Source organism: Orycteropus afer, unplaced genomic scaffold, assembly GCF_000298275.1.
Source record: "Orycteropus afer afer isolate SDZICR_OR568_19922 unplaced genomic scaffold, OryAfe1.0 scaffold00017, whole genome shotgun sequence".
In the NCBI taxonomy this organism is placed as follows: Eukaryota; Metazoa; Chordata; class Mammalia; order Tubulidentata; family Orycteropodidae; genus Orycteropus; species Orycteropus afer.
The window spans coordinates 9,778,253-9,798,041 of NW_006921604.1; the positions used below are offsets into that span (position 1 = coordinate 9,778,253).

At 38.4% G+C, this 19,789-nt stretch overlaps 1 protein-coding gene across 1 annotated transcript; it reads right to left on the reverse strand.

Moving 5' to 3' along the window:
* Positions 1-370: 370 nt before the first annotated feature.
* On the reverse strand, positions 371-9,868 carry LYG2 (lysozyme g2). The gene is made up of 5 exons (XM_007959468.1): positions 9,826-9,868; positions 3,983-4,123; positions 3,005-3,201; positions 1,730-1,868; positions 371-489 (listed from the first exon to the last, which is right to left on the reverse strand). The coding sequence occupies exons 1-5, from the start codon at positions 9,866-9,868 to the stop codon at positions 371-373; spliced, it is 639 nt and encodes a 212-aa protein (XP_007957659.1).
* Positions 9,869-19,789: the final 9,921 nt, after the last annotated feature.

Here is a 19,789-nt window from a genome sequence, read left to right on the forward strand (position 1 = left end):
GCACTTGGACTTCTAGCCTCCAAAACTTTAAGAAAATAAACTCCTGTTTGTGAAAGCCATCCCATTTGTGGTATATTCCTGTGAGAGCTGCACTAGGTAACCAAAACAATGACATTCACATTTACTAGAAAACAATGACAGATATATATGTGTACATTTCATAGGAACCGTATTTGGAACTGAGTGGATTTCTTTCTTTCTTTCTTTGTTTTAATGCTTACTTCCATTAAGAAAATTGGGAAATAAATTTTCTCTCACAATTGCAACCATTCTTTTGCCAGTGTTGAGTAGAACACAATCATGTCAAACTCTCCTGATATGAGGCGCTAGCTGAGTGCCCTGCCAATCTGATCTACCCACACAGATTTCCCTAGAACCCATGCCTTTTATAGAATTTAGCTCGACCAAGAAGATCATTGACGAACTCAGTGTCTGTGTCCATGGGGGTGATAATGGTTTCGATTCCTGACTTAAAGGCTGAAAGACCACCTGAAATGAAACACAGTGGTTTAGATTCAAATATTAATGTTCAGCAAAAATAGGATATGAGCATTTCCAAAAAGTCAGCCCTCCAGGCAGAACTTCCAAAGCAGGTAGTCCCAGATCTTCCGTTCACCTTCTCCTCCCCCACCCCTTGAAAGGGTATGCTACCCTGAGAATCAGTGGAAGAATTTCAGATTTCTTTCTTCTTTAAGACTGCTAGTCTCTCTACAAAAGTCAGATTGCTTCTCATATAGTTCAGACCAGGAAGAACTAGATTCCCAACAAACCTTTAGTCTGAGAAAGTTTGTAACATTTCTCTATTCATTTAATAATTCATTCATTTGTTCACTCACTCATTCATCCACTCAATACATGTTTTTAAACACCTATCATGTGCCAGGATTTGAGCCACACTGAGTATGGAATGCACAATGATACCCAAAATATTGGATAAAGTTCTTTGCATAGTAGTTCATTAAGCACATAATCATTCTGATGTCTTAAGAAAAAGATTCCTGGTCCTAATCTCTGCCCTGAAGGACCTTGAAATAAGAATGGAAACTGTTATATACCCCTTAAAGGGTAGCAGGAGAGAAGTAATATAGATCATGAATCCATAGGAGGTAGACTTAACAGAAATTGGTGTTGATTGGATGGGAAGAGAGAAGAGCCAGAAAACCTTAAGAAAACAATCTGGTTTTTTTGGCTGGGATAACTGGATATATTATGGTACCTTTCACAGACACAGAAAGTACAGAAAAATATTCATAGAGGAATGTTAGTGATTTAATTCAACTTGGGAGATGCTACACTTGAAGGGGTCTGTAGTTAGCCAAGGAGAGATCTCCACATTGACATACATCACCTGAAGCTCTAATGGCTTTAAGAGTGCTTAAAAATTTGTTCAAACAATTCAGAAAGTGGTTATATTTTTTGAATCAGCAAAAAGCCTATCAGAAGAAAGTAGAACATATTATTTTAAATTATCTCATTAACACTTAAGGCATCATTCAGTGGCTCAATAACCAAGGAAAGATGCAATAAGAACTACAGCATCTCGTAGAAGCAGAAATAGAGAAGGAAGACCACTCAAAGTAACCCAGTCGTTCAGAGAACACTAATGCAGCCTTTCAACAGCTCCTCCCAGACCTACTGCACACCCACTGGGAGCACTCATAGGGACACATCTGGCCTTCTGGGTCTCACTCACTGCTCATTTAAACAAAACGCCAAAAATATGGCCTACCTTTGAGGTGCTGAGCCACACTCCACATGGGGAATTTTTTCTGGATCGCCTTAATTTTGTCTGTTAGAATCCCAACAGCCTGCAAAAGGTGTTCTTTGCTGTCCCAGGCACCAGCAGGGTGATATATTTTCTTATCAAGCTAGACAATTCAGATAGTAATGTCAGAATCAGGATGAAGCAACACGTTTTTCTGATGTGATTTTTTCACATATTTCTTCTCCTTCTGTTCAGTTTCACAGATAGTGGCCTCTGTATTTTTCCTTTATCATCAGAGTCAAGTCTATTGTCCTTCCCTCCACAGAGAAGAGAGTCAGATAAACAAAGCAGGATTTGGGAGAAGTGAACATGGCACAGTTTGAGTTAAGCATTCATATATATATATATATATATATATATATATATACACACACACACACACACACACACACACACACATGTCATTCTCACATGTATATATATGAATATGACATAAAAATGGAGCCCTAATGACCAAATGGGTAATTACACAGCTGCTAACTGAAAGGTCAGCAATTCGAGCCTCCACAGTGGCTTTACAGGAGAAAGATGTGGTGATCTATTTCCATAAAGATTACTCCAAGAAAACCCTACAGGGTAGTTCTACTCTGCCACACGGGATTGCTATGAGCTGGAATTGACTTGACCAGAACCAATAACAACAGTATATATATGAAAAGGCTGTTTAAAAACAAACAATTAGTACACAAAGAAGTCCAAGTATTTGCAGTCAAAAATAATTATCCATCTAATTCAGGTAAAAATTTATTTCTAACTGGAAAGGCTAGAAATCTGGGTTTCTAGACAATTTAAAATAGAGCCTGGAAGCAAATATCCAGATAATTTGAACAGCCTTCTTCCATTTTAGTGAAAAAGAAGGTGGTTCAAATAGGTCTTAATTATGCAGTGTTTTGACCCACATGGATAACATTAGCTACTTCATGAACCCCATAAGGACACGTGTAGCAATAATACCTTATATAAGATTTTCTCAGTGTAACTACATTGTATATTATTTGTTTCAGAATTATAGACATGAAACTCATAAAAGACTTTTTTGAAGATATCTAATAGCTGATAAACCTCAAGGTTTAAAACACCAAAGATGTGTTACAGAAATCCCAGAACAAATGATGCTGAAGCATCTATAGCCAGAGTCCATCGTGTTTTGGGGCCTGGAAGCAGATGGCTTTCAAATTTGGGTTCAATTTCTATAAAGAAGGATGGAGTAGTGTTGTTTTAAAGTCTCTAGCAAAGTACCTGCATCAAGCCAAATTTAAGTCCATTGTGGTTCCAGCCATCTTGCAGGGCAGCTCCACCATGGCTTTCTCTGGAGATGATGGCTGCAATGAGGGCTGGGTCCACACAGTGCCTCTGTCCAACTTCTTTGATCATAACTTGGTAAGTCTTTATGGCCTTCAAATCCATCTCAGCAAACATTTCAGAACCACGGATCCCTGAAGTCAATAAACACAAAATCAAACTGTGTTTCCTCTCCTCCAGAAGATAATCTAATATAAATTAGTCACAGTTCATGACCACTGCCCATGGGTTTGGAAAACTGTTTTGAGACATTCTTTTTTGATCTCTCACTACAAAAACTCAGACAGGACCACAATCCTAGATGGGCATCGCTTCTCTCTTCTTCTTCTCTTTTCTGCCACAGTGGTGTGTTGGGAAAAATCTTGGCCTAGATGTCAATCAACATAAGGTTTAGTCTGGTCTGCCATTATGTAGCCCTGTGTCTTTGGGGACTCTCTCTACCTTCCTGAGCCTCATTGTTCTGATCTGTAAATTGAGGGGATGAGATCAGGTGTGACGCTTGTGATTGCTTCCAGCTCTGACATTATCATAGTGACAACATCATAAATAAGACTTTGGAACAGAATAACAAAAGAGGAAAAATACGAAGAGTAAGTTCTAAGCTTCCTTAAAATGCTCATGCTGAAACATTAAGTAAAAACAACAACACAAAAAAACAAAGCCAGGATATAGCATTTTATTTAATCAATAATTTCAATACATAGAAATAAATAGATATGGACAAGGATTGAAAAGAATGGGCAAAATTAAAAGACGTGGTTTCTTATGTTGGTCAGGATTCTGCTATTTTTCTAATGTTTAATTTTAATATTTTCATAATAATAATTATACCTTAAAAAATAAACTACTTCCTAAGAGAGAATTTGAAAATTATGAAAGGGGGGAAGTCAAAACCTTGTTTTAATTTTCACTTACCACAGCTAATCAGCTGGCTTATATCACAGGATGCCCCAGAGGTCTCCATAGTCGTGATGTCCCCATAGCACCCATGGTACACACGAGGATGCAGGTGAGGGTTCATCATGTGAGTAAAAGGGTACGAGCCCTTGGAAGGACCTGGAGGCAGATGGTAATTCACATGAAGCCAGTGAGAAACTATTACTTAAGTTGCTATCATAAACATTGCCAAACCCAAAACGAAAGCCACAGGCTGGGTCCTCCCAAGTCCCTTTTTACCAATCTTGGCTCATCAGACAAAAGATTATCTACTTCCACCTTAAAAGCATAGCAAAACAAACAAACAACAAAAACAGTATTTAATTCTAAAACACTGTGCAAAGTATTATTATAAAAATCAATTATTATAAATTCCAAATATATTAGTTGTGATCTAGAGCACAGTAAAAATTGCTGTAAGTTTTAAGCAGGAAACATGAGAGAAATTTTAAGACACTTATGACATAAATGTTTCTGGTGATGTAAACAGAACACCTAGTTTGACAATTTGCTTTTGTTTAGAAAGATTTAAGTTCACTGTATTTCATATGTCACTGTGAAGTTGATTCACTAAGTCTATTAATATTAGAAAAATATTAGCTATTGTAAAAATTTAAGTGAAATCTATTGTTATTTTTTATTTTGTCATTATGAAATGAGTTTCTATCCTAGTCTATTGACTAGACTATTTCAAAATTTTCTGTCATTTTGAAAAGTTTGTACTAATAGTTCCAATGATTGTTGACTTGTACCTTAAGCCTACCAATACTGGTTATAAAGCACTAAATTTGTGGAAACGTTTGTTGTAAAAAACTAAGTTGTTTCATTTTGTGTTTTAAACTATATTTTTTAATGAGGAGATGGATTTTACCTACCCATGTGGCTGTCCACATCATTGATCTAGTTCTGAGTAACTTAACAGTATGAAACAACTGTATACTCTTAGAATTAGGCACATAACCAAAGGAATGCTTCCTTATAAATATTTATTTTATAGGAAAAGCAAAGTAACTCAAAAGGTTAACTTTTTTAAAAGATGTGATTATTTTAAAGCAAAACTCAATAAAAACAAAAAATAAATACACAAACAGCCAAAAAAGGAATTGTGAATAGACCAACAAAGGGGGGGTATCACAAACTGTCATATAAACTTGGAACCCTAAGAAAGTGTATGTACATAGTAAAAGCAACAGATATCATTAGGCTTCTCTAATAAAAATGGATTTTCATGTCATATAGAGAGCAGAAACTACCACCTCAGCACTCCCCATGGGTCCTCAGTGTTGTATCTTGCGCCTACAATCCATTTAGGAAAATAAGAGCTTGTGAATGGATGGATTCCTAAGATTGAGACATAGAGGTTGGAAGTAATGTGAAAATTCAAAATACATATCCAGAATCTGACCAGTTAGCACCTTTGCTACTACCATGGTCCAAAACAGAATCATGGATTATTTTATGATAATTGGATTATTGTAGCATGCTCAATAATACATAGTCATCTAGATTATTGTAACAGGCTCCTAACTGCTCTCCCTGTTGTTGTTGTTATGTGCCGTCGAGTTGGACTCGACTCATAACGACCCCTCCTTGGGTTTCCAAGGCACTATCACTATGGAAGTAGATTGCCCCATCTTTCTTCCGAGGAGTGGCTGGTGGGTTTGAACCACCAGGCTTCTGATAAGCAGTCAATTGCCTTAGGCACTACGCTACCAGAGCTCCCACTGCTCTCCCTACTTCCATTCTATTCTTCACCCAGCAGTGGAATGATCCTATGGAAATGTGAATGGATCAGATCAGTTTTCTCTCTTAATCTTCTAGCAGGTTCCCCTTCATTCAGAGGAAAACCAAGCCCATATCCTGGCCTCCAAGGTCCTCCCTGATCTGGTCCTCAGCTTCTTCTCCAATTTCAATTTTCCTTCCCTCACTCTTCTCCAGCCACGTTCTTCTCCTTGTCAGTCCTTGAACACGCCAAGCAGGCTTCTGCTTCAAGGTCTTTGAATTTGAAGTTTCTTTTGCCTAGAATGCTATTTTCCCAGATGTCTGTTTACATGGCTTGCTGCCTTACTACTTTCAGGACTCTGTTAGAATATCCCTTTATCAGCAAAAGATAAGAATAGATGGTTCATAGACAAAAAGATATAAAAATATACTCAATCACTCTTAAAAAGAGAGAAGCCCCTGTTAAAACAACACTGAGATACTATTTTTACCTACTCAGTTAACAAAAATTCAAAAATTTGAACAAACTCTACGGGTGAGACTGAGGAAACAAGCACTCTTATACATTGCTATGGAGGGGAATTGCAGCTATTTGTTTCAGCACTGTTTTTAACAGCAAAGGCCTGGAAACAACATAAATGTCAATAATGTGGGAATGGTTGAATAGGTAAAGCTACATCTACATAACTATGTAGCTGCAGAAAGGAAAGAGAAGTATCTCTATATAGTCCTATGAAATGATCTCCAGGCCCAGAACAGTATGGACAGACTTCTACTTTTGTGTAAGAGAGGGGAGAATGTATGATTATGAATTTGTGAGTGTGTCTGTGTGATTCTATTTCCAAAGGAAACAACACAAGGATAAACCAAAAACTAACCAAAAAAAAGTTAGTTGAGGAAGATAAGAAGAGGGTAAAGGGGATAGGGATAGAGGCTAGCCTTCTCTAAGTGTAACTTGCTTTGTAGTTTTAACTTCTGGACGCTTGTAATTGTTTACATGGTTTTTAAACATTAGATCAAACAAGAATAAAAACAAATCCTAAAAAATGAGAAACAAACAAATGAACCTAACTAATTTTAAAAGCGATTTTAAAATATGTCAATGTAAATTGTATACACTGACTGAAATATATCCTATGGACATAAGGAATCAGGAAAATCTCAATTTTTGGTTGGTAATACTGTCATAGTTATTTTAAAACTATTTTTTATATATGCATATATATATATATATGGAGCTCTGGTAGCATAATGGCTAAAGCACTTGACTGCTAACCAGAAGGCTGGCGGTTCAAACCCACCAGCCACTCCCCGGAAGGAAGGTTGGGCAATCCTACTTCCGTAGTGATACTGCCTCGGAAACCCAAGGAGGGGTCGCTATGAGTCGGGGCCGACTCGATGGCACATAACAACAACAACAACATATATATATGTAGTAACATTAATATCTTTATTGTTGTTAGGTGCCATCAAGTTGGCTCCGACTCATAACGACCCTAGGTCAATAGAACAAAATACTGCCCGGTCCTGTACCATCCTCGCAATGCTCGTTACGTTTGAGCCCATTGTTACAGACATTGTGTCAATTGGAACCCAGATTTTTAGTGTAAGATAGCAGAGATAGAAATATAAAAACACTGTAAAACCCTTGTATTCTTAAATATGAATATGAAATATCAGTGAATGCATTATTATTTTTCTTTTTTTAAAATATGTGTTTTCTAGTTCTGTCCACTAAAAAGGCCCAGCAGGAATGAGAACACTTATCAGCCAGACTGTGGTCTCTGCATGCCATTTCCCACTAAAAGTAACCAGTGCTTCTCAGGAAAATGACAGGAGATGTTCAAGATGAATCAGTAACAGCTTCTTGTAACAGAACTAGGCTTTAGATGTTAAAGACGCATACAACAAATTTACAGGTGAAATGTTTTGACATTTGCTTTAAAATACTGGGGGAAAAAAAGGCAAGTAAGAGATAGGTTAAATAAGATTGGCAAATGTTGAAAACTGCAAAAGCTGTGTGATAGGTACTCAGTTTATTGTACTATTATTTCTCCATTTTATGTGCTCAAAGCTTTCTATAATAAAAAGTTTTTTAAGTCATCTTATTGTAGAGACTTTCTTGTCCATATATGTTAAAAAGACAACACATTCGCAACTTACTCCTTGTTTCCCATTACCTCATATTATTTTATTTATATCACTACTACCATCTGACATTTCTCTCTCCCTTTTTTTTTTCTTGGCCTGTTTATCTCACTGGAATATAAACTGCATAAACTTCATAGGTAGGAAGGCAGAGACTTAATGTTTTTCTCTGCCTATCTTCTTCAGCACCTTGAACAATGTCTGGTACAAAGTACTCAAAAACCAAATCCACTGCCTTCGAGTTGATTGCAAGTCATAGCGACCCTATAGGACAAAGTAGAACTGTCCCATAGGGTTTCCAAGGCAGTGAGTGCATCTTTACAGAAGCAGATGCCTCCTCTTTCTCTCACAAAGCTGCTGGTGCTTTGGAACCTCTGACCTTTTGGTTAGCAGCCAAATGCTTTAACCACTATACCACCAAAGCTCCTTGGCACAAAGTGGGTGTTCAATAAGTATTTGTTGAATGGATGAATGGATAAATGAGTGGATGAATGGATAAATGGATGGATAGATGAGAGGGAAAGGAGTTATCTAAAATTTCTGGATAGTTTAAGTGTACATATATCAAGAGGTTCAATATTCTTTTATTGGCAGGGGGGCAGCCTTTGTTACACTCAAAATAAGACCCACAGAGCACTGGCATCAAAGTGATCTGGGATGCTACTAACAATGCATAGTGCTCTGCTCCTCGTAGCAGATCTACTCAACCAGGATGTTTAAGTACAAGGTCCAAGACCATGTGCTTTAGCCAGCATCTCTAGCTGATTTGAGAGCCATTGCCTTAAGGGTACTGGGATATGACCAAGGTCCCCATACTACTTGTGTTGTTATCATAAATGAACAGACCTTTTTAAATTATAGTCCCCTTTCAGTTAAATACAACTAGTATGGTAGGTCATGATTTGTCTACTGGCTATATAACTTTGCTCCCACCTGACAATTAAAGAGGAATAAAAATTTTAAACTATAGTCCCCTGCCTTTGGCCATAAGTAAACAGAAATTACCACTTTTGGGTAGCCTCAATTTTCCAAATTTAGAATTGAACATTTTAGAAAACTATTTCCTCAATCATTACTCTATTAGTAAGCAGACAACTCGGACATTATTTCCAATGACTCTTCAGTTTTCTAGGTTGAAGTTTCCATTCTTTCCTTATTCAGGCCTTCTACCATCTCCCCAACCTACCTCTCCAGCCTTCCTCTCACAAATCCCCTCTTCTCTTCCCATCACACTGATCTGCTTTGGTATCCCAAATGCTTTTCATGCATTTCTGCCTCTATGCCTTTACTAAAGTCACTCCTCCATCCAGAAGGCTCTTCTGTCCTATTAAAATATCAAAAACCAAAAACCAAACTCACTGCCATTGAGTTAGATCTTACTCACAGTGACCCCTCCTTGGGTTTCTGAGGCAGTATCACTATGGAAGTAGATTGCCCAATCTTCCTTCTGAGGAGTGGCCGGTGGGTTTAAACCGCCAGCCTTCTGGTTAGTAGTCAAATGCCTTAGGCACTACTCCACCAGAGCAAGGACCCATCAATAATAGTCACATTACCCCAAGAAAGCTTTTCAGGCTGAACATCCTAGCTGGATGTGAGCTCCTCCTCCTAAAATCCTCTCAGACTATAATTTTTTCTATCCCTCTTTTAACTCTTAGGTACTACCTCATAGTTTTCTCTTCATATGCATTGCCTCTCAAGGCATCATTCCATATACCTCTTGATAAGATAAACAGCTTATTGGACAGGAAGTAAGCAGATCAATTAGTATTTGATTATTTTACATTCCCATTGATATTACCTTCATCTGCTTGGCAAGCAGAATACGCTCTGGCTGGCAGAAGGACAGCCCACTCTTCTATTACGTGCCATCATTGCTCTTTCTGATTCCTGACTGTGCTAAGTGTTGTCTTGGACACTTTGCTAAAAATGTTAAATGTCAATCGATAACTTACCAATGAGGGCAATGAGTCCCCAAAACACTATGGAGGATAGCATGGCTGCAAGTCTTATCCTACAGAACCTGTTATGATTTGAAATAGAAACTGGTTAATTTTAAAGCTTGAAAGTTTCTTAAAGGAAAGTTTCTTTAATGAAAAGCTTAGAGTCACTTCCAATTCGATCCCCACTTTCCAGTTTGGAAATAGTATTCTCACAGACTTATGGTCTGTTGGATCTGGTCTCCTCCCTAAGCATAAACCTCCAATTCTTTTAAATCTAGTTTCATATTGATAGGAGCCCATGCATATATTACATACGTTACCACACATACGCACTCATCCCATTTCCAGGCATGGTCATACTATGATTGTGTCCCCAGTCTTGCACTACAAAGTCTGGCACTTGCACTACAATGTGTCCTTAAAAAATCATGAGAAAATCTGGGCATCACTAGAGTAGCATGACTTAGAAGAGATCTACGATACTCTGTTTCTTCCTCAATTGACTATTTTCTCGGTTTCATTCAAAAGAAAAACAGACCAAATCCATTGCCATCGAGTCAATTCTGACAATGGGGTCAAACTGCTGACCTTTCAGTTAAAGCAGCTGAGTGCTTTAACCACTGTACCAGCAGAGCTCCTTTCATTCAAAAGATGGCTTATATATTTTACAAGATACAAGAAGGCTGGCACTAACCTGGTTTGTGGCCTGACAGGGAGAAAATTTCCCCTCTGTGTTTTGAGAAAGTCTTCCGTACTCAGCAGCAACTTGCACAAAGGCTTTTACAAAAGTGCCCTTTGTCCTACAACATAATTTTAACAATTTGAGAATCTATTAGTCAGTAGATCTCTGTGTACCTGGCTTCAATCAGAGCCCACTCCATATGGCTCTTCCCCATGGAGGAAGCTTTTAAACACCAGCCTGTAGACTCACCTGCCTCTTCTTACCTTTGTCCTGTACCACCCGATCATTGGAGGAGCTTTATATATGGTTTTAAACCCTCTCTTTAAACCATTGACCTAATTAGGACTGATTATAATAGTAGTTTGAACTTAGGTGATCCCTTTAATAAGAGAATTTCAAAGTATTTATTAACCACTATTAATTAATTAATCTAATGAACCCCCAGGTTATACTGGAGGCATGTATTTCATGGGTTGTTTCTGGATTTCTAAAATTGTGCTAGGCACACAGCTTCTAAATATGAGAACAAGAAATGATAATTATCCTAAATAAATTAAATGAATAAACAGGAAGCACTAGCAGCTCTAATTCCTGGATTAGTTGTTTGCCTGAAATGTTGAGCCTCTTACTCTTTGTTCCCCATTCCAATATCGCATGATCTCCATACCAATGTGTCACATGATCTCATAACACCATGTTACGTGATCTTGATAGGTAAACTTGGCTCCTTGCTCCAATTCCACTTCTGACAAAAAGGTTCAAGATCTCCTGCCTGCTCTTGGAGATCAGTACAAAACCAGGTAGTAGCAATGTAGGTGCTGGCTTCCTGAACTTTATGAGGAGATGATAAATAAGGACTTGGCTGGGTATGAAAATTTCTTGAAAGATGGAGTACTTTCTTCATGCTTATGTCCAAAGGAAGAGATGAAACACATTGTGCAACCCCAGAAACAGAGAATAAAAGGATGTTCCTGAAATGGGCAAAGCCCATTTCCTAGAGAGGAGGAGATTTGGCATGGGTCCTTCCAGAAATGTGAGAAGTTCCCAAGACTGCAAGCAATCCTTCCATATATCCACCAAGTGAAGAGAGGTATGAGGAAGTCTGAGCAGGAGATGGGAAAGACAACAACACTGAGTCAAACAATTTTGCAGGTTCCTTGGCAATGAATAAATCACAACTCCTAGAAGAACATTCCCTCATGAAGCTGCTCAATGCATTATCTCTTGCATTCACTTCTGTTCTGCCTGCTTTCCTGCTGGTAGGAACAGACTGTCCTTTAAGTGGCCTGCAGCCTTCCATTCTGGCAAAGAAGGATGGGGATATTCTGAGGCAGTAAATGATATCTACCTGGACTATCAGGAAAATGATGAAAGGAGTACCTGTTCCTCCATGAGCATCAACAGTCTAGGCCACTGTTTAACAAGGGCTCTTGCATGGGTCGAACCACTCTGAGGTAGCTCTTAGAAACACATAGGCTATTGCCAGTGATGGTGGCAACATCACATTGACATTGTGCTCATGGCCAACCCCAGGGGCGAGTGGGTATACTTATGTGAGGCTTCTAGCCTAAGTGCAATTAGAAAGGTCAAGAAAGGGAGAAGGAGAAGAGGAAGTGGAGGAAGAATGAAAAGTTAGGTAAAAAATATGGAGGCTGAAGCTGTCCCTGGTTCTACTGGACAAATCAAGTATTGGAAGTAATGTTGAATGGAAATAAAACTTTATTTCTCTCCCTGTTTTCTAACAGTGGGGTTTCGAGTCCTTCTATGTGTGAGGGTTTTAATGTCCAAGCCGTGGGCAACTTAAATAATTGGTTTTCAAACTAAGTAACTACTTTGCTCAAATTGTGAGACAAAAAATTATGTTTATTTAACATCCACAATGATCAGGTTCCTATGTACATCATCTCATTCAATCCTCCAAAAAGCCCACAAGGTAAGTATTATTCCTCATTTTAGAGTTGAGGAAACGGAGGCTCAGAGAAGTTAAGTAACTTGTCAAAGATGGCACATGGTGGAACCAGAATTTGAACTGAGGTCTGGAAGATTCTAAAATCCATGCTCTTCTATTGTATCAGAGGTGCCAGCTCTATAGACTAATGACCCTAGAGAACAATTATTATAATAGATTCAAATCAATTTGTGCACAAAGTATTATCTGTGACCTGAATAAATAACACCATTCACAGATATTTACCATTACCTTTCAAGTGTTTGTAGGTACTGCTGCAATTTTTAAAATACAAATTAATGAATTGGCTGAATCCACAGTGACTTTGTGTCATTTTATATTTTCTCCATCAATAATAATTGTAGCTGACATGCATGGAGCTTGTACAGTAGGCTCGGTAGTATAAGGGGCATGGCCGAGATTTAAACCCAGTTTTGTTGCACTCTAAAGTCTAAGTCTTAACTGCTACATCCTATTGACTCAACAAATGATTAAGTGTGAGTATTATCATGTGAGGATCTTAGAAATTTTTTGACACTTAGAATAAATTTACTGAACGATCTTCTGTCTCTTCCCAGAGTGCCAAGAGTGATTTTGCATGTCAGTTGCATTGATGTTGCCAGAAGGGGCTTGAGGGGACTTTAGCACCTGCCAAAATCTCCACCGGTCCCCAAGCCTCCCAAAATAAAAAAATAAAAATATGATCTGTGTGAAAACAGATCAGAGCAGTGGATGACTGCTTCTTGAAAACTAAGGTATGCCTAACCCAAGCCATGGTATTTTCAATCACCTCTTACGCATGTGAGAGCTGGTCAGTGAATAAGGAAGACTGAAGAAGAGTTGATGCTTTTGAGTTGTGGTGTTGGCAAAGACTACTGAAAGTACCATGGACTGCTAAAAGAACTGATTCTTACTGTACAAATGAAACTCTATGACCAGTCCTGTGGTCCCTTGCCCCTTTCAGTCAGTTACCTGCTCCTAAGACTCTTCAATACAGCAATTCTCTAGTAGCCTCTGGTGAATCACAATAAATTTGGGTTCCTGGACTTGGTGAGGACTTCAGTCATCCATGATATCTAAACATCCTCAGCAAAAGACTTCAAGCCAAGATATATGCAGGTTCCACAAAAACAACTTGCTTTGGTCAGTCTGGCCAAAAGCGGGATGTGGTAGGAAAAGCCCTGGCCTTCAAGTCTAGAAAGTTGACTTTCAGTCTAAGATCTGTCATTAACCAATTGATGGGCCTTGAGTGATGTCTTAGGCTTTGCTTCTCTAGAGAAGCAAAACCAGTGAAGCTTGTATATGTATATATAGAGAGATTATCTATCTACCTACCTATCTATCTATATCTATCTATTTTTCTATCATCTATCTATCTATCTATCTATCCATCTACATCAGGCTGGAGGCTTCTCCTGATTCATGTAGCTGAATCCAAGATTGGCAGATAAGACAGGTAAGCTGCTGGATTAAGTTCCAAGTGCCAGAGGCCAGATAATGAGAGCTGGATGCAGGATCCAGAGCAAGCAAAAAGCTAGAGTTTTGCCAGAATATTCATATATATTCAATCCAGGCCACATTCTTGGGGAGACTGCCTCTCAACTGATTGGCTGCTCATAGCAGATCTCATCAAGGAGGATGACAATGTCATGACTGCCAAACCAGAGGATTATGGCACAACCAAGTTGATACACAACCTTAACCATCATAGATGAGAATTGTTTTCAATTTCCAATGTAGGAATAATTTTCTCATCTCTATGAAAAAGTCTAGATAAGAGCAGACATCCACTGAGGTCTCTGCTGGTGCCAGCAATCTTCCAGAGTTGGTGAGTCAAGTCCTTCCTGGATGCTCAGAAAAAGGGAATAAATATGGACGGTTGAGCAGAGAGATTTGTTGTGTTGTTAGGTGCTGTCAAGTTGGCTCCAACTTATAGTGACCCTATGTACAATAGAACAGAACACTACCCGGTCCTGTGCCAGCCTCACAGTACTTGCTATACCTGAGCCCATTGTTGTAGCCACTGTGTCAATCAATCTTGTTGAGGGCCTTCCTCTTTTTTGTTGACCCTCCACTTTACCAAGCATAATATCCTTCTCTAGGGAATGGTCCCTTCTAACAATATGACCAAAGTAGGTGACATGAAGTCTGGCCATTCTCACTTCCAAGGAGCATTCTGGATGCACTTCTTGCAGGACAGATTCGTTAGTTCTTTTAGCAGTCCATGGTACTTTCAGTAGTCTTTGCCAACACTACAACTCAAAAGCATCAACTCTTCTTCCGTCTTCCTTATTCATTGACCAGCTCTCACATGCATAAAAGGCAATTCAAAATACCATGGCTTGGGTTAGGCACAACTTAGTTTTCAAAGACACATCTTTGCTTTTCAGCACTTGAAAGAGGTCTTTTGCAGCAGATTTGCCCAGTATAATACATCATCTGATGTCTTGACTGCAGTTTCCATGGGTGTTGATTGTGGAACCAAGTAATATGAAATCTTTGACAACTTCAATCTTTTCTCCATTTATCATGATGCTGTTTATTGCACCATTTGTGAGATTTCTTTTTCTTTATATTGAGATGTAATCCATACTGCAAACTGCAATCTTTAATCTTCATCAGTAAATGATTCAAGTTATCCTCGCTTTCAGGAAGTAAAGTTGTTTCGTTTGCATATTGCAGGTTGGTAATGAGTCTTCCTCTAATCCTGAAGCCATGTTCTTCTTCATATAGTCCAGCTTCTGGGATTATTTGCTCAGAATACAGATTGAATAAGTATGGGGAAAGGATACAACCCTGACACACTCCCTTCTTGATTTAAAACTATGCAGTATTCGAACAACAGCCTCCTGGTCTGTGTACAGGTTCCTCATGAGCACAATTAAGTGTTCTGGAATTCCTATTCTTCTCAATGTTATCCATAATTTGTTATGATCCACACAATGGAATGCTTTTGCATAGTCAATAAAACACAAGTAAACAACTTTCTGGTATTCTTTGCTTTGAGCCAAGATCCATCTGACATAGCAATTATATCTCTCATTCCATGTCCTCTTCTAAGTCTGGCTTGCATTTTTGGAATTTGCCTGTCAATATACTGCTGCAACTGTTTTTGAATTATTTTCAGCACTATTTTACTTGCATGTGATATTAATGATATTGTTTGATAATTTTCACATTCTGTGGGATCACCTTTCTTTGGAATGGGTACAAATATGGGTCTCTTTCAGTCAATTGACCAGGTAGCTGTCTTCCAAATTTCTTGGCATAGACTAGCGAGTGCCTCCAGTGTGGCATTCATTTGCTGAAACATCTCAGTGGGTATCCCATCAATTCCTGAAGGTTTGTTCTTTGCCAATTCCTTCAGTGCAGCTTCTTATTCCTTCAGTACCATTGGTTCTTGATCATATGCCACCTCCTGAAATGGATGTACATCAACCAATTCTTTTTGATACAGTGACTCTGTGTATTCCTTCCATCTTCCTTTGATGGTTCCAGCATCATTTCAATATTTTGCCCATAGAATCTTTCAGTATCGCAACTTGAAGCTTGAAATTTTTCCTCGGTTCTTTCAGCTTGAGGAATAACAAGTGTGTTCTTGCCTTGAAGTCTTCTCCAAGACTTAAATACATATTAAGTCAATATTATAGCTTTTACCATTTTTCATGAAAATTTTTTCCTCCATTCTTTCAGGCTGAGAAATGCGGAGCATGCTCTTCGCTTGAAGTCTTCTTCAAGACTTAAGTACATATTAAGTCTATATTATAGCTTTTACCATTTTTCATGGAAACTTGGACTGTGTTTTAGCTTTCAAGAAAAACATAAATGCTATACAAGGCATCCTGTGTCTTAGGGTAGCTTTCAAAATGACATTTTTCTCTTTATTTTTCAATTGGCATACAGTAAAAGATCTTGTTTGCTCCTTAAGCCATTTTCATATTTACATGGACAATATGGAAAGAGATTTTGTTTGTCTTACTGATTGTGTGCTTTCTTCCTTGATGGTCTCAGCTGTCGTTGCAGGCTTCCAGGTCAGGCAAGGTGAGTCATTGCAGGTATGAGTACTGCCAATGAAAAGTTTTCATTTTGCATGTATCAAGAGTAGTCCCAACCCTAAAAAAAAATTGAAAGCAGGGACTCAGACAGATATTTGTACACCAATGTTCATAGCAGCATTATTCACAATACCCAAAAGTGGAAACAACCCAAGGCTCCATCAACAGCTGAATGGACAAACAAAATGTGTTGTATCTGTACAATGGAATACTATCTGTCCATAAAGGGAATGAAGTCCTGATACATGGTACAACAGGGATGAACTTTGAAAACATGCTGCTAAGTGAAATAAGCCGGTCACAAAAGGACAAATATTATATAATTCCACTTATATCTAGAATAGGTGAATTGATAGAGACAGGAAGTAGATTAGGGGTTACCAGGGAATGGACAAAGGATGTAATGAGTTTCTCTTTGGGTTGATGAAAATGTTATGGAAATAGATAGTAATGATGGTTACACAGCATTATGAATGTAATTAATGTCACTGAATTGTACACTTAAAAAATAGTTAATGTGTATATGTATTTCACCACAATATATTTTTTAAAATGAGTAGCCTTAAATGGCCCCAAAATAATGTAAATGGCTGACAAATATAGTCAATAAAAAAATCAAGATTATTTTTCTCCTAATTGTCAGAAGAGTCTCTGATCTGTGGTTGCTGTTGCTCATAGTTTGGGACAACAACCTGAATGAATCATTGTGGTGCTTAAGGGTCTGTCACTGTGCCAAAAGTCAAAAGCCTCTGGCAATTCTACACAATTTTCAAACTTTTCCTCTTGCTGCTGTTCTACTTCTTAACTCCTTGAATTCTGTTCTCCCTTAAGTTAATCTGAAAACAGAGTTGCATTAGTGGGTGACAGGGAAGTAATGTCATATACTTTCAGGTAAAATTAAAAATTTTAACCAGAATTTGCAATGCCTGAAGTCTGATTTTCTCAAAGGGAGAAATAAGTCCTCCGGAGACACAGAGGATGAAGATGACATACATCTTTGCAAAGTGTTATGATTTTTATATTAAAACACATAAAATTTTAAATCCACACTTTTATTATAAAGAAGAATATGAAATCTGCATGAATGTTTAAGATAGCATATGAGGTTCAAAAAGATCTCTTCCTCCTCCTCTTGAGGCTCTGCTCCGGACACCCACAGTGGTCTCTGCGATTGAGAGGGCTTAGTTTTAAGCACTGCCCTAATTAGGAGAAAGATATTAATGATGATGGACATTGAAGCACTGTACATACCCAAGGAAATAGATTTTGGTAGGGGTTCCTTGAGGGACCACTCAGATCACACCACAGAAAATGCTGACCTTGTGCTTGGGCAAGCCTAGGGTAGGACCTCTGGGAACTAAGGGAGTTCAACATGTATCTTAAGATCCCTTGGTCTGCTCTTCTCACCTCCTTCTCAACACTAGTATGTGGTGGTGGAGACGGGGCTACCTCCACCATGTTGTCATTTGGATTCCCAGTCACAGCTCTCCTTTCTCAGGAAGAATGATCATGGACAACTCATTTAACCTCTGTGAGGCTTAGTTTTTCTCATCTGTAAAATGGAGATGATAATAATGCCCAGGGCTTTATTTTGAAGATAAAAATAAATTATATATATAAAAGCAAGTTATAAACTGTAATGCTTCATTCAGATGCCAGTTATTATGATGATGAGGGTTGCAGTCAGGTGCTGATGGTTTAGCTTCTTGTTGATTTATCATTTGTTTATTTATCCATGTTGCTCTAAGGGAAATAATAAGGAGTTGACTTATAGGACAGGAAGTAGGAAGTTAAATATAAGCCTCACTTTAGCTAGGAAAGAAATATGGCAGGCAGGACAAGTAAGCGTTACTGCTGGAACTCTGCTGCTTGCCTGAGGGGACCAGAGAAATGACAATATCAGAAAGAGCCACAAGATTATCTCCAGCCCATGCATCCCTTGCATATGTTAGTTATTGTTGTTGTTAGCTGCCGTGGAGTCAGTTCCTGACTCATAGCAACCCCATGCACAATGGGATTGGACTGTTGAGAACAATAGCATCTTCATTGGCTGGCTTTCTAAAGTAGATTGCTAGGCCTTTCTTCAGAGACTTTCTTAGTCTGGAAGATTCACTGAAACCTGTTGAGCATCACAGCAACATGCAAGCCTGTGCTTGAGGTGCATTGGCTGAGCATTGAATCTGGACCTCAGCATGGAAGGTAAGAATTCTATCACTAAACCATCAGTGCATATGAAATGAAGAGACTTCCTAAGAAAAAGGGAAATGGTGACCACAGGAAGGAAGTGGGAATGGGAGGAGTACTGTTACATTGTGAGGACTGCAGCCAATGTCATGAAACAAAATGTGTATGGATTGTTGAATGGAAAACCAATATGCCCTGTAAACTCTCACCCTAATCACAATAAAAAGTTGAAAAAAAAAAAAAAATTCATGGCAGAGGCACTGGTGCCAGTGGTTGCTGGTTAAGGTGGGAAGGGAGCTTTCCCACAAATTTTTTCTAGAAATTTCAATTTAACCCCAGGATATTTCAAAGCCAGGTTAAACTGCTGAGTCCTTTTCTCATTTTGGGTTTAATCTTCTATATGACAGGTAAAATGCCATATCCTACTAAAGAAATCATGTACATAGTTGCACCGTTGGTCTTCCAGTGTCAAACATTTTACCAAATATTTAGAAAAGAAGACATGTAAATGGCCAACAATGTCATGAAAGCATGCCAAGCATCATTAGACATCAGGTAACTACAAAGACCACAGTGAGATATCATTTTACACCCTTCAAATCAAAGACTGGCAATATCAAAAGATGATAAGAATATGAAGCCAAAGAAACCCTCATACAGTGTTGGTTGCAGTATAAAATGCTACACCTGCTTTGAAGAACTACTCAGCAGTTTCAAATAAACTTGAGCACACATCTACTCTATGAACCAGAAACTCCATACCTAGGCAATTATTTACCTAAGAGAAATGAAAACAAATGTCCCCCAAAAGACTAGTATAAGAATTTTGATAGCAGCTTTATTCATAGCCCAAAACTAGAAACACTCCAAAAATTCATCAACAATTAACAAATGTGGTTTATCTATATAATGGAACTATACCCAGTTTAAAACAAAGATGTAAGAAAGAACTCCAGGTGGTTCTGGCAAGATGGCGGACTAGGCAGAAAGACTGCACAGACTCTGTTCAGCAAAGAAAAGGGAAACCAATTAACACAGACACAGAAGATAATCCTGGACCCCTGAGCCTTGAAGGGAAGGATATAGAAGTGGACTAAACCCCAACTA